Source organism: Heptranchias perlo, chromosome 8 (genome assembly GCF_035084215.1).
Source record: "Heptranchias perlo isolate sHepPer1 chromosome 8, sHepPer1.hap1, whole genome shotgun sequence".
Taxonomy (NCBI): domain Eukaryota; kingdom Metazoa; phylum Chordata; class Chondrichthyes; order Hexanchiformes; family Hexanchidae; genus Heptranchias; species Heptranchias perlo.
Window position 1 is genome coordinate 31001089 of NC_090332.1, and position 15999 is coordinate 31017087.

At 38.0% G+C, this 15999-nt stretch overlaps 1 protein-coding gene across 13 annotated transcripts in view; it reads left to right on the forward strand.

The window, feature by feature from the left end:
* esrrga (estrogen-related receptor gamma a) overlaps nt 1-15999 on the forward strand; it is a 193358-nt gene that overhangs the window by 135283 nt on the left and 42076 nt on the right. For all 13 annotated transcript variants that reach the window (XM_067988892.1, XM_067988898.1, XM_067988902.1 and 10 more), the window contains one exon: nt 318-434. In XM_067988892.1, the coding sequence (XP_067844993.1) occupies nt 318-434 (117 nt within the window). The remainder of the gene's footprint in view (nt 1-317; nt 435-15999) is intronic.

The following is a 15999-nucleotide window of genomic DNA, read 5'->3' on the forward strand; positions in this document are numbered from 1 at the left end:
TGCTAACATGAAGTATCAAGGTTACAATTACACTCACTGCCAACCTGCCTTGTCTGCACTAGCAATTTATGCACTCTGTGCGATGACCCTCCTCTCCAGAGGACAATAAACAAAATGCATTTTCATTAAGACACTAATGTATTTAACCACAGAGGACCAGAGAAGGTTGGGAGGAGGGTAGGGAGGAGAGCAAAGAGAGGGAGCAAGAGTTGGGACTGATTTAAAAAATCAGCAGAGATCCAGTTTTGTGTTCTTGAAGTAGAATGCTCAATCAGAATTTTTCCGTGATTTATTTTTTTCTCTTTTTGTTACTGCAGGTAACATCGAGTACAGCTGCCCAGCGACAAATGAATGTGAAATCACAAAGCGCAGACGCAAGTCTTGCCAGGCTTGCCGTTTCATGAAATGCCTAAAAGTAGGCATGCTGAAAGAAGGTAAGGTGCATTATTGTTTGTTTTTTAATCTCTAAAATGTTTAATTAAGCCTTTCCTTCTTCAGGCATCTCATTTCACATTTACAGAAAGTTAAGGAAACACCTTAAATAAAAATTTAGGTTTTTACAGTACAATGTAAGGTACAGTATGAATAAATAGTCATTTAATTGTAACCGAGCACTGCAATATTGTTTTTAGTAATTGTTATGCAATTGAAATGACAGAAGCACACAATATATTAATGCCAGTAAATATATCATATGTATTGTTGACAAATCTATACAGGTAAGTTAAATAAAACATACAAGTCAGTTTTATATTTATTGTATTTTGGTATATACCTAGCTAATGTTAGAAGTCCTAACAAACTTATTTCATAACATTCAATGTATTTAAATTGACTTGTTTGAGAGCGATGTTTTGATGGCAGTAATGTGTTGTACAAAAAATTCAAAAATATAAATAATTCTGGTTGTAGTCTACAGTGGGATCAGTTATTTTGTCAAACTCTAGTTGATCATTTCAACAGCAGACATTTATGAAAGCCAAGTATTTGACTTTTTCTCCACATGTTTGTTTAAGTAATGAAACAGACTCAATAAAGAAGCTCCTAGTCAAACAATCTTCTTCCAACTACAAGGTGGAGAGTTCAAATTACAAAGTTCTATTTCAACTTGCTTGTCAATTCTTAGCAGAGACACCAGATGGAAGATTACATGAAAACAAGGCATTCAATCTTGAACTTGTGGGGGTGGGAAGAATTTGTGGTGGGAAGGAAGGAAACTAATGCAATCTAGGTTCCCCCACCTGAATCCTACCTCTTTACCAACCATTCACAAAGCTGTGTTTGTCATGGATATGTAGAAGTATGACAACCCATCTTTCCAAGCAGCTGAGAATGCATGGTCTTGAATAGTCAGCAAGCGGCAGAAAATAGAAAGAAAGTGAAGGGAGAAGAAAAACTTTTAATAAAAAACACAATATTACAATGAATAGTATGTGGAAATTGGAAGGGCAATGCTTCTATGTTTTATACAGGACTGATAAAACTGATTCCTCCAAGAGGATCACTCACTGTACTTTGTAATTAAATGTTAATAGTAATGGCTCTTGAAAGAGAGAGAATCCCCTTTATCACCTTCTACTAGACTGCATTTTAAAACCACCACAAATCAAATCCACATGACCTACCTTTTCAAATGTGGCCATCTTTCACAGAATAAATAAATAAGAAATTGAGCTAATCCACTTCAGGTACCACATTGAACAGAGGAGATGGGTCATTTTACAACATAATTCAATTTATTAATGTATCCTGAAATGTTTAATGTCAAGAATTTGCAAAACAAAAATGTTGTGATACGCTGACACAGCTAAAGGGGCACTGTCATTGTAATGTCATTGTTATACTGAATTCTTCACCAAGGTTCTCTCCGTACTGCCACCAAAAGTGCATTTTGATGCAGTTGTTGCTAGTCCAATCACAAAAGTATCAACATATGTAAAGCTAATTCCAACACAGAGTCCTGTGAATTTTGCATACAAGTCGAGGCCCATTTTTAAAAAAAATTGTGCGTCTTCCTTTACAATAATTTTCTGTTGATTTATATTCGCTTTCTTTCGCATAGAAAATATGCTGTTAAAGGACTTTGCACCCCCACCCCACCGTCCTTCCTTTTCTTCTCACCCATCCCTGAATAAAAAAAGTAATCAGGCAGTATAATTGGGCGCTTCTCACTTGCACCATATACATATGGTGCCAGTACTGTACCAGCAAATGCAGAATAATCACAGTGTCATTAAAACTTTAACTGTTCTAATGCAATATGTTCAATGCACAATGTAGTATATCCATTTTTTTTCCAAAAATAAAACTATTCAGTAATGGAATCAGTAGCTTCTGTTCTCACAGAAATGCAGTACAGTAACATCTTTAATAGCTAGTGTTTCTTCACATCTGCCAAGATATACCTCTGCCATTGCAGCAGCATCCCATTATGCAGGCCTGTTTTAAATGTTTTAACATTTGCTTATGTGCAAGAGTTTAGATGACAGCTCAGTAATTGATAAGGGAAGTTGGAGACAGGCCTGACGGATGTTGTGCTGGTTTTGATATGGCATCTTTCCCCATGAGCCTTCAGACAAATAGCAGCCTTTTGTTCTACTCCCAGCCACCCATATACACATATATCAATATGGCACTCCCATTTGTTGTGATGTGGCTGAATTTGATATCGTGGTCCTTCCTTACACTCGAATTACTGCTTCAAATAGGCAATTAGAGTCACTACAATGGAAACCTTGAAAACTCTGTAGCCTAATGAAGCACAAATTTGGATGCAGAACATGAAGATATTCGAAGTTGGTGTTGCCCTCTGGGAAGATGAGTGCCGTTTGGGAGCAATCATACTGTTAGGTTACTCCTCCTGTATTTTTTTCTTTTTACCCATTTGAATTGTTTTTAGATTTAGGTTTTGTTTTACTGCAACGTGGGAGAGAACCTGCATTATTTTGTCATGTTGATACCAACACGTGTTTTCGCAATGACTGCTAGTAAATTTGCAAGTGTTTGAATCTGTTGTTTGATTGAAGAACTGTTGTGTTCCTTTAATATTCATCTACAGTTCTTTCCTCGCCCCATCTGCTAGTGGAGAGTAGTTGTGGATCAGCTCGTCTGCAGGTACAGGTTTCACAAGAGGTAACTACAGCCTGGCTGCCAAAGCAAGCCCACTGAGAGCAGCTGTCTAGCCTCCCCCTCTTGCACTTTACCCTCCGTGGGCCCTCCGAATCTTCCTGGCTGGAGGCATAAATCATCGTCTTGTCACTAGCTCTTGGTTTTTATATTATGCAATGCCTAAATTCATATGGAGCTGCTGAAACATGAAGATAGATAATAACTAACATAAAAAGGTTTCTTCTTATGCATTTTAACAATATTATTTTTTGTTTTGCAGTAAAACCTCCAGTAAGGTACAGTATTAGAACTACTGACGCTAATTGAGGCAATGTGTATTCATTTACTAATTAGTAATTATTACCTATTTATACACTATTGTGATTCCAGAGCACATTACTCAATGGCTATTAATATAACTGACTGCCCTTATAGTTTTTTTGGTACAACTTATTTTTTGAGAGAATTGATACACTTTAGACGTTTTAGGAATGATTTTCATCCTACCCAACTGGCAGAAACCGAGCGGGTGGGCAATTAAAATCGGCCGGGTGACTTACCCACCAAAGCCCCACTCCGTTGCCACTGTCCTATTTTAACCTGCTCTTCTGATCAGGCCGAAAGGATGCTCACCTGAAGCTGGTGGGACCTTCTTTAAATATGCAGGTCGGGTTCCGATGATGTAACAGGGCCCCGATTGCAATTTTAACACTGGCCTAAGCGGGTAAGCTGTTGTGGCTTTCCCACCCAGTGAAGACAGCGGGAAGAGGATCCGGGGCCCAAATAGGTACGTTTCTTATACTTTCCTTGCAGGTCCAGGAGCAGTCAAGGTCTCTCCTGCCCTGGGCTTTCCCGCTTCCCTCCCACAGGACCCTCCCGAAACCCCCTCCCCACAACTTACCTTGTTGCCGGCAACCATTCGTTTGGTGCTAGCCGGCGGCCTCCTGAAGCACAAAATCTCACTCCCACCATTGGCCAGCTGTTGCTTCCCACCCATTTAGGCCGGGTGGCTGACTGGTGGCATGCAGATGAGGCTCGGAAGTTAAATTCACCCAAGCCTCACGTTTCCAAGGTCAGTGAGATTTGGCACTCGCCTCGCACTCCGCCCATCTGATTCCCGCTCCTGGCTAAAATCAGGGGTCTTGTATCTGTGGTCAGCGAAAAGCTAGTTTTGAGTGTTGGACCATTTTTTATGCTCCCATCAGTTGGAGCATGATGTTACTTACATTAGTGAAATAGAGCAGTAACGATGCTTTATTTGAAAATGCAGCTGATGAAGTCGCCCATGTAACGTACTTTAAAGAATGAATGCCACTCTCAGTTGAGCTTATTGTAAACTATACATCTATATTGGATTACTTTTTCATTGTGCTTCTGCATTACCAAACATGGCACAATCTCCATTTCACTAAAATGACATTTCAAGCTATACTTTAGAAATTTCTATGAAGCAGAGACCCTAACATCTCATTTTAATTTAAAAAGGCACCAGCCATGAATAGCTTCTGACTAAACCAATTTGCGTAGTAAAATTCCCACATAGAGGTATTGCAATTACAAATTGATGAGGAAGTAACTGATGTAATATTTCTGGTCAACCTTTACTTCATCTTTTAGAAAGGTCTTTTCTAAAATGTTTAAGCTCGCTCACATGTGTGGGTTCATTGCCATTCACTTACACACTCTGTGTATATCTAATTTTTGTTCTCATTAATTATATTGGAAAGCACAATTGGCTTTATGAAACTCCAAAATCAAAATGTAAATAAGTTTTTAATAAGAGAATTTTTTAATTCTCATTCTTTGACATTTACTTGTTAATTTGACAGCAGCTTTCTGTAATAACAAGCTGCAGTGCTTTAGCATTTCTGGTAGACAAAAACAAAAAGAAAAAAAACAACAAATGCTACCACATACTTTATCATATTGGACAAAAGGAAGAATTTTTTATACCATTCCAAAGTTGTAAAGTAAGTCCCTGTAGATTTTCTATTGATCAGGTAAGCATTTCCTGAACATGTTGTACTGTCAGGAGCTAATGGTGATTTTTGTCAAGTGTTGCCTTCTGGGAGCTTGAATACAATTAAGGGGTAAGTGTTGGTGAATATTTTCGTACCCTTTGGAGGGTCTCCAGGGAGGAACTGGCGAGGGACACCAGACATTTCCAGCTGTACCATACTCTCCACAAGTAGTATTTTTTTCAAAAGGACGAAAAAAAACGAACCTGCTTCTGACTGGCTGCCTTCCAAAACAGCATCCTCATTTGAATGCAGAAATGGAGAATTAATCCCCTCATGCTATTTCCCTGCCTAAAGATATTTTTATATTTAGTGTCAAACGTGAAGTAAGTTGATTATTTCTTTAGAACGTTTGTCTTTTGAACTTGCACAGGGTTGACATCCATTTCCATGAATGCCTCATTTTATTGAAACAGATCCATTACTTTAAAGTTCTTAAATTTCCCAAACTGATCATTTTGCAGAATAAGCATTTTATTCAATCCAAATATGCAGCTATTTACATACAAGATTTAGGAATCCTGTTTGGTGATTAACAACCAATGTAGACAAACAAGCATATTTTCCCATTTGGATAGTATCAATGCGTGTTCTCTTGGCCACAAACCTTTTTTTTGTTTACCAGCATTTAAAAAGTCACCTACATTAATCAGTACAGATGAAGGTTGAATGGAGCTATCACGGGCGAGAGGGAATGAACATATATGGCAGCTATGACATTTTTAACAGAATTTTGTAATTGCTGTAGCCACCATCCATTCACCAGATTATAAAACAGTCCATTAGATTCTGAATGTATCTGGTGACAGATGGATAGAAGGTTCTCCGATTCCATCCTGTTTACTTACATTTATGTAGATTGTCGCTTCTGGTTCATGAACCCATGACAAACCGAAACAGAATAGCATTGTAAATAAAGCTCAGAATTACATTTGTATTGATTCCCTGTTAATCTTAAGATATTTTTCTTCCTGTTAATACCAGTACTTTCAATTTTTTTAAGCCTGGTGGCATTTATATTTGTTGAAAGGTATAGAGTTTATTCTTTCAGGAGCTGTTGCAGTTTTTATATTGATAATTTCCAAAGAGACTAAACTTTTATTTTTAGTGGTAGATTAGCTAGCAACAGACTAAAACTTGAAAATAAATGCTTTCTGATTAACTTTAAACAGGCAAAGTGATGCATTAGACTGGATTTTTAAAACACATTTAAAGTTTATGCACTTGAGTTTGGATATACCAATGATAATTCTAGTCTTTATGTTACTGATGGATTCATTTTCCAGCATTTTTACCATTTTAACAAAAACAACCACTTTAATAATAATAAATTTACCATGCTATAATAAATTCAAGAGAAGCATCTGAGGCAAACCTCAAGTAGCTTTTAAGATTCTCAGTTTAGATCTGCATTAACCAAACTCATTTTATCCTTCAAATCTTAACAATTCTAATACTGTTTTCAGCAAATTCAGTTAAAGAAACTGCAAATGTTAAGTTAATGAACCCGTTTTATCATCAGTTACATAGACATTGTTTCCAGTAATGATCAAATCTAAAAATGTGGCTCAGGTAGCTATTATTCACCTGTTTTTGTGATCTGATATTTACTGTAGCAAACATGGCAAGTATATAATATGGATGGCGATTTAAAATCCATGATATAAGCTAAGAAATGTTCAAAAATATAAAGTTAGAGCTTTTATCACAGACTTACGCCATCTATAACTAAAGTGTAAGTTATCACAAATCTTATGCCTTCACTATCAGGTGTTTATTTATATTGTTTGCCTTTTTAACAGTACTTTTTATATACACAAGCCAGTTACACATATACACAGTTCTTTGAGTACTGAAGCCACTCAGAAAATCTTAACTGATTTGTGAAAGTGAAGCAGACATATCACTGCCTAAAATATTCACCTAAGCCCCACAAGCTGTTTAAATGTCTAATTTGGGCTATATTTGGGTATTGCTAAAGTGTGGAGATAAGATTAATCATACACAAGCAAGTGACAGCTATGGCTAAGACATCTAGCTCTGCATTCCTAGTGTCAAAATGTTGTCACAAGACACAAATGGAATGTGGTGATCTCTGAATGGTAGTCTTAATATTGGCTCTGGTAAAACCCAGCTTATGATAGTTTGAAGCCAATACTCTGATTACCTCTGAAAAATGTGTTCATTAGAGAGGCAATAACTCTTTTGGCTTGTATTGCACTAATGCCAACAATTTGATCCAGACAGAATTTTCTTCTAAGATAGCACAATCTTTTCCTACACATACATATTTGTTTTATAACTACAAAAGCAAGGACAATATTCTTTTACTTTCTTCCCCTGAGAAATATGTAGAGACACTGTCCCTTATGTTGTTTGTTATTACACACCAGTTTTACTCAGTATCAACTGCAATATACCCCACATAGTTTCTCAAATAACCTTTTAAGAAGCCAGGATTACTGAGTGTAACAGTGAGAAAGCTGAAAAGCAGACAAATGGGTCATAAGTTAATATGATTTTGATGGCTGCAATTTAGCCAAATAGGCTACAGGAAAATGCTATACTTTATTGCTTCATACAATTGCTTGTTAGCACAACATAGTCTTCCTTTACTCTGAAAGCATTAACAACTGCAAATGCCTGCAATGCACTCTTGACATCAGCCTGACCGCAAGTCTCGTGGCATGCTCACCAGGGATGAGTAGTAGTTGTTGGCATAGCAAACTGTGTTTGTGACCTCTTAGCACTCTAGACAGCTGTTGAGACCCTGCCTTTAATAGGCAAGGTTAGCAGGGTGCAGGCCTCTTCTCAGTGCACTGACCAGGGCCCCTATTGCATAAGGAGGAGAACAAAAGACTGATGACAGCTCCTGATGTCTGGGTATTTCAGAAGCTGGCTCAAAAGTTCATCGTGATAGACTGGATTAGTGCACATTACAGCACCATTTGCCAAATATGGATGCAGTATCCTACTAGCCTTTCTACACATGTTAGGTTATCCATCATACAAACTATGTTAGCTGCACCTGGAAAGGACGTTTCTTCCTGTACAGTTATTCTAGCTGCCGTCATAAATCCACCTATTAGAATTTAAAGTCACTGTTACTCCCAGCAACCCTATTTCTTTTGCTTCTGCATCCTGCTTGTATTATCTGGGTGAGATCATCCGAATTACCCAGATCAAAATCCAACTTAAGAAAAAAAGGGGAAAAAAGCTAAGGAGAAAAAATTGCTTTTAACAGAGTTAAGGTGCTTCAAATCTATTTCAAAATGAGGCAAGGTGACAGCTGTTTATGGAAATTAGGACCCTCCCACTAGAATTACTAGTGATTAGAAATTTTAAAAAGCTGAGTAGTGTACAAATACATCATAATTTATAAAATGCCATTTTATTGAACCATATCGAATTATTAGTATCATTGAATAGTAAGTTAGTTAACGTTAACATTTTGCATCAGTTTAGTACATTGCATTCTAAACGCACAGTGTATTGGGGAATTCTGCAACTGTTCCCCTATTCAAACTAAGAAGAAAAAAAGATGTCACAGAGGGTCACAAATTATGTTCAGGTTTGACAGATTGTAGCCTTGCTTTACAAGAGCAGTAACATCTCATTTGTCACAGTTTGATCAGTAAGTGCGTGAATGCAAGCGGAAGGCTTTCCATCTCCGCACCAATTTAATAGTTCTGAGGCTGTCACCGGGCTAGAGCCACCTGCCCAAGAATTGCAACACTGATCTGTTTTAATTTAATCGGCCGTCAATCGGAATGAAATCATAAATCGTCTCCTTTGATTCCTCTGGCAGTATATTTTTTTCAGTGATATTGCAGCGTTAGAAAAAAGCTTTTTTTTTGAAGGCCTGTGTAGGCAGTATATAATACCCTCGAAAAATTAAAATCTACTGGACACACCATTGGGATTCTCACACTTTAGGTTTGTCTTATTGTTAGTGCTTCACTAACTGATGAAAGTAGCATCTGATGTAGATTGTGTGGAATTTCCTGAAAAGGGTAAGATATAAATGGGTTACGTAGATTGTTTTTTTATTTTAATTTTTGGACAAGTAGGATGAACAGCCCTTGTCTATTAAAGAAAAGTACTATTTTTGAATTGGCAAATTGCAACAACAAAATAAACTGTGATATTTGGAATATTGGAATACTGTACTGACAAACTTGGTCACCGCACCAGAGAAGATAAATGCAACCAAAAGCAGATTTCCCCTCCCCCATGATGAAAATAACAAATGACAGCACATGCCCTGAAGGAGGCTACTGTCTCTTTAAGTGAGTTTACTAAATGCATTTCAGTTTTGAGAGTAAATGGAGTTAGTCTATTGTACATGTTTAATTCCCTATTAGTCCCCAGTGTTTACTGCTGTGGCCAAGCTGGGGCACCTGTAAATTGGGTTAAATACAACACATTGTCTAAACATATCACAGTTACAATCATTCACCTCGAATGGTGATAAGAAACCTCTTGTATTATTGAATCTACAATGGGGAGGCTCTGCAGGCACAGAGATAACAGCTAGTTATTTCTCCTTAAGTAGAAAGAAAAACAGTGGCTTGAGCTTGCTGTTATGACTGTGACATTAATTATAACCCACTGAATTGTTTTATGCTGCTGGAGTGGTTTTGAGATTAAGCTCGCCCTCCAAGCTCCTGTGCATATGGCTCTGATTAAAAATATTTGTCATTCAAGAAAACTTTCATTTTCAAGCGGAGATGATGTATTTATTTTTCTCTGTGTAATCTTGCAGTTTTAATTAGTGGCACGCCAAAAAAACAGATTGGAATTATTTCAGCCTAGCAATTAAAATGGAATGCTAAGTGAAAGCTATTTCAGGTCCCCTATAGGGATTTAATGTTAACAATGTGTACTTTTTCTTTGGTGAATCCTTGATAAGCAGGAGGGCTAGACAGCTTTCATTATCATCAGAAGCACTTCATGGTCATTCTTTAGTGTTTGAAAGGGATATTTGTTCATTGTAAATGGTCAATTTTTTTCAGGCTTTTGAAATATAATTTACAATTTTTAATTTGATTCAATTTGATTAAATCATTAATTAGCTTGGAGTTAATTTTCTTGAAAATAAACTGGGTGGGTAAGAGTTAGCTTTATTAAGTTTACTGAGAGCGAGGTATAAGTAGCAGAAAATAAGCTGACACAAACACAGGCAGACATGTTATTAAACTTGATGACTACTAAATATAGCATTTTCTGCCATTGCCTCTGCAGTCACCCATCCTAGAAAGACGCCAGATGGTGTCATTGTGGTAGTGCACAGTGGATACAGGATATATCGAGTGACATCACAACAGTCGTGTGTAATGAATGAGATTGTATTGTCAATACTTTGGTTTCACTATGAATACAGAGTTAGCTCTCTAGTGGTCTAATATGTTATACAGTATTTGGTAGCTATTTTTTAACCCAAGAGGAGAAGGTTAGTTTACTAGTTTGTATTCAAAAAGTGGCTATATTAAATCAATGTATTATCAATGACCCAGTGCGCAGTGACACCAATAATATCTTTACTAGTAGCTGAGAATAAGACTTCATTTCACTCTTAAAGGCATGCTGTTACCAGTAATGGTTGGTTTACAAAGCAGAAATTTCTGATGTAGCCAAGCTTCCTGCTTGACGATAGCTGTCATAACTATTTTTGAAGTATTCAAACAGTCTGGTCCTCCTATTGAAACCACACAGTTTAAATTCTGATATAGGTTACAACAAACTCACTGTGTTGGATTCTGCTGTCGATATTGCCATCTGCACAAACTGTTAGCGCAACCAATCACCTCCAGAGCAGGACAGTCATGCCTCTTTAATACTGTAATTAGACCAGTATCAGATCAGTAGCTGCTGTTTAGATTTTAGCTAGCTAGTATATATGGAGAACTGCCTGGCTGAAACCTCAACTCCTCTGCCCAGGAGAGAGCTCCGTGCACACATTCATACACAAGCTTCCTTGCACCAATGTTGAAGTGGTAGTTGAAATGCACTCTAAGCTTTGTTTTAATGTACAATTTCTCTATTGTAATTCCATTGGCTGTATTGAAAATAATTGCTCACAAACTGTCATTTTTTAAAGGCTGGCAAAACCCACTGTGGACATAGAAATATTGACTGGTGTGATTTTTTTCCGAGATGCTATGCAAGTAATGAAAAGAAACATTTTGAATCCATGTTGAGTTCATAAAGAATCATATTGAAAGATTAACATTCCAAAGGCTATTTCTATGTTAATTCTGAAAGTGCTATTTAAACAGAAGAGTGACAGCAGAATAAGCTTTGGATAATCATTTTGTACAGCTCTTTATCCAATTCACTTTAGCTCTAATGGTGTCTGTGTCCACAGACACTTAAAATTTATACACTCGTCTTCTTTCCCAACCCCTCCCCAAAACAAAAAGTTAAGCAGAAGTTACTACTGCTGCTCACATATTAAGCATTCTAGCGTTTCAGCATCTATTCTATTGTTGAAATCATTGGAAATACTAAATTGTCTACATTGGGAATATTAGAACTTGAGTTTTGCAGGATGATTTATAGCCAGCGAGTACAGTTCTGTTCACTGCTACCCATCCATAAATTAATAGGGCAGCCTTGCTGTAACAAAATTAGTAAGTATTGATTGGGGAAAGACATATTGAGAATAATGGCCAGAACAACCCAGTGGTCTAGTGATAAGAATTCAGAGGTTGCAGGTTAGAGCCCAAGGGCCACCTGACACTTGAATCTGCCAGCCTCGAGTGTGATGCATTTTGTCAGTTTCTATCAGGGCTACTAGAAAGAAAGCCTCACAATGTCCTAACAGGGAGGCAATCAACACATTGCCCTTTTGCAAACATTTCTTCTGCTGTCTTACTGTGAAGTGGGATTAGATACTACTTTCATTTGGTTTGATCTTGCAGTAGAAAGAGGTAAGTGGCCATGAATGGAAAGTTCAGAAAAGGCTGCGAAAAATTTAAATGGAGAGGAAACAATTATATTCATATAGAATTACAGCTTTAAAACAACTTTATACAGATGTTTAACAATTTGAAGAAAAAAAAGCAATTTTCCCTCAATATATTTTCTCCAATTGGATAGCAGGAAAGAGGTAGTGATATAATGCTATAGTGAGTAGATAAACTTTCAATGAAAAAGTGCTAATGCTGTATGGAAACAACAAATCCTGAATAATCCGTCTGAAAAATTTACCAATAAAAAATAAAGCAAACCAACAAAATAGCTCAAAATATTTTTTTAATATTCTTTCAGCCACCATCTTATTTTCTCCATGAGGCATAAGAAATAGGTACAGGAGTAGGCCATCCAGCCCCTCGAGCCTGCTTCGCCATTCAACAAGATCATGGCTGATCTTCTACCTCAACGCCATTTTCCTGCACCATCCCCATATCCCTTGATGCCTTTAATATCTAGAAATCTATCAATCTCTGTTTTGAATATACTCAATGACTGAGCCTCCACAGGCTTCTAGGGTAGAGAATTCCAAAGATTCACCACCCTCTGAGTGAAGAAATTTCTCCTCATCTCAGTCCTAAATGGCCTATTCTGAGACTGTGGCCCCTGGTTCTAGACTTCCCAGCCAGGGGAAATGTCCACCCTGCATCTACCCTGTCGAGCTCTGTAAGAATTTTGTATGTTTCAATGAGATCACCTCTCATTCTTCTAAACTCTAGAGAACACAGGCCTTGTCTACTCAATCTCTCCTCATACGACAATCCCGCCATCCCAGGAATCATTCGAGGCCGAAGACTTACTAATGCAAATAAGATTTATAACATATTAAAGTTGTAAATTTCTGTGTTGAAGTGCCTCCAAATAATATTTCTATTGAAGGCCTGTAGCAGTTTTGGAAGCCTTGATTTTCTTATACTACTGGTCTATCTTCCATAGCCTTGGGGAGTCAAGTGGGGATGAGGGTGGGAGATAATTGGACCAGGACATGCAGATAAAATTCAGTCCCCATTTTAAAGACATGCATTCTGTCCTTTTTTTCATTGAATACTTTAATTTTGTATTATTATTTATACTATATAGCAAAACTGATGGTAGTTTGAGGAGAGAAGCAGAGTTAGTTGGAGCATAGGAGTTTATCTGCAGTACAGGCTGAAAGGCTAAGAAATGCAAGATTGAGGCAGGAAGGTGTAATTAAAGAGTGGCGAGGTTACATGGACAGTTTCCATTGTAAATGTGGAGATAGGAACTTATGATGGAAACAGTTGGCACAAAAGTGTGACAACAGAAATGAGGATTTTGCAGACAGGATTGCATGCAGAGACAAGATTTTTAATATATTGTGTAGATATCTGTGCTGGTTGCATATTTTACCTAGCAGTGATGGGCTGGTTTGATGAAATCAGCTCTATGGCCAAATAAAAGTAATTGTTTTAACTACATTCAGCTGACTCCTGACTCTATTTCTGTGAGAGAGATTGTGCTTACAACAGTGTAACCTCCAACTCACTGTGAGCAATACAACAGGAGATCTGCTAGTGTGCCTGTACTTAGTTATTTTATTTGTCATTTATTTATTTATATATATATATATATATATATAATGTTGTCTGTAAAACTACACTCAAATTAAATAGATGAAGAAATACCAACCATGCCATTTCAGAAAGGTAAAAAATACCTAACCATTGAAATTTGAGTTAATTGAGATTTTTTTTTGTTAAGTATTTTTAAAGATGGCCATTTATCTGATAAAACTATAGCTACAATCCTCCCTACAGCTTAAATCTGAAACAGACTTGATGTTTATTGGGGTGAGGCGAGGTGATCAACTGACTATATATATTAATCGATTACAAATTTAATTGACTAATGATCATCTACTTGATTAAAGGTTTGGCTGTCATGTTTGTTTATTCTATTGATATTCATTGTGTTTCACAATTAATCAGTGGTATAAATTGAAATAATTGCACTCTTCATTAGTATTAATTGAACCTCTTCGTGCGTGTTGAAAATTATTAACCCTTACCCTGCTGAACAGAAACAAATCTGTGACACATGCTCTGAGGGTTAAGTGTAAAGATCTCCATGAATTTTTTTTAAAAATTGCAAGCAGAAAATATCCTATTTCAGCCAGAAGACTCATTCAGTTGTTCATCAAAATGTGAGTAGAAGGTAAAATTAGTGACTTCTATCCCCCAAAATTGGGCAGTTTTCATATTTTGAGTGAAAAGGGAAAGCAATTTAATTGACTACTTGCATCATTTTCAGAAGAAATGATGGGGGAGACTCCCACCCAAAACAGGTATGGATTTGGCGGAGCGACTGCACTACCCGCCTGAAGCCAGCATCGGAAGGCTGGAACTCTTTTCAGGTTTGGGCCTCTTCAGCATAATTTGGGTGTACTGGCAAGCGCTTAATGAGCCGACAGTTCGCCAAACTGGGGAATGGGAAATCCGGTGGCTCCATGGGTGAGTCGAGCTGGGAGTCTGTAATAAAGGAGGGGGAGGTGCACTGGGGAGTGGCGAGGGGTAGGGATAGGGGTGGAGAGGACGGGACCAGGCTGCAGTATTTTCCTACTGCTCCAACCCTATAAGAATTTCTCCTTCAAGGGCGGCTGGTACAAATGGCCATTGTGTGTGCTATGCATGGTCCACCCATTTGTACCTGAGAATTGAAAATGAGGTGCTACAACCCATATGTTAGTAGCCTCTCGCCTGTTTTGAGCAGGCATGTTGTGCAACCATTTGCAGGCCATCTGAAAAGTGAGTGCAAAAGGCATTGAGGTGCATCCCCATTTTCTACTGCCAGCCACGTTTTTTTTTCATTCATTCTCAGGATGTGGGCATCGCTGGCAAGGCTGGCATTTATTGCCCTTCCCTGGTTGCCCTGAGAAGGTGGTATACAACTGAATGTCTTGCTAGGTCACTTCAGAGGACAGTTAAGAGTCAACCAGGTTGATGTGGGACTGGAGTCACATATAGACCAGGCAAAGTAAGGACGGCAGGTTTCCTTCTCCAAAGGACATTAGTGAACCGGTTGGGTTTTTGTGACAATTCAACAGCTTCATGGCCACTTTTTACTGATTCCAGCTTTTTATTTCCAGATTTTAAAAATTGAATGAAAATTCACAAGCTTCCATGTGGTATTTGAACTCACTTTCTCCAGATTAGTAGTCCAGACTGCTGGATTACAGCATAGAAGGAGGCCATTCGGCCCATCGAGTCCATGCCGGCTCTATGCAAGAGCAATCCAGATAGTCCCAATCCTCCGCCCAATCCCCATAGTCCTGCAAATTTTTTTCCTTTCAAGTACTTATTCAGTTCCCTTTTGAAGGCCATGATTGGATCTGCCTCCACCACCCACTAGGGTAGTACATTCCAGATCCTAACCACTCGCTGAGTAAAAAAGTTTTTCCTCATCTCACCTTTGGTTCTTTTGCCAATCACCTTAAATCTATGTCCTCCGGTTCTTGACTCTTCCGCCAATGGGAACAGTTTCTCTCTATCTACTCTGTCTGGACCCTTCATGATTTTGAATACCTCTATCAAATCTCCTCGCAACCGTCTCTGTTCCAAGGAAAATAACCCCAGCTTCTCCAGTCTATCCACGTAACTAAAGTCCCTCATTCCTGGAATCATTCTAGTAAATCTCTTCTGCACCCTAAGGCCTTCACATCTTTCCTAAAGTGTAGTGCCCAGAACGGGACGCAATACTCCAGTTGTGGTCAAACCAGTGTTTTATAAAGGTGCATCATGACTTCCATACTTTTGTACTCTATGCCTCTATTTATAAAGCCCAGAATCCTGTATGCTTTTTTAACCACTTTCTCAACCTGCCCTGCCACCTTCAACAATTTGTGCACATATACCCCCAGATCTCCCTGTTCCTGTATCCC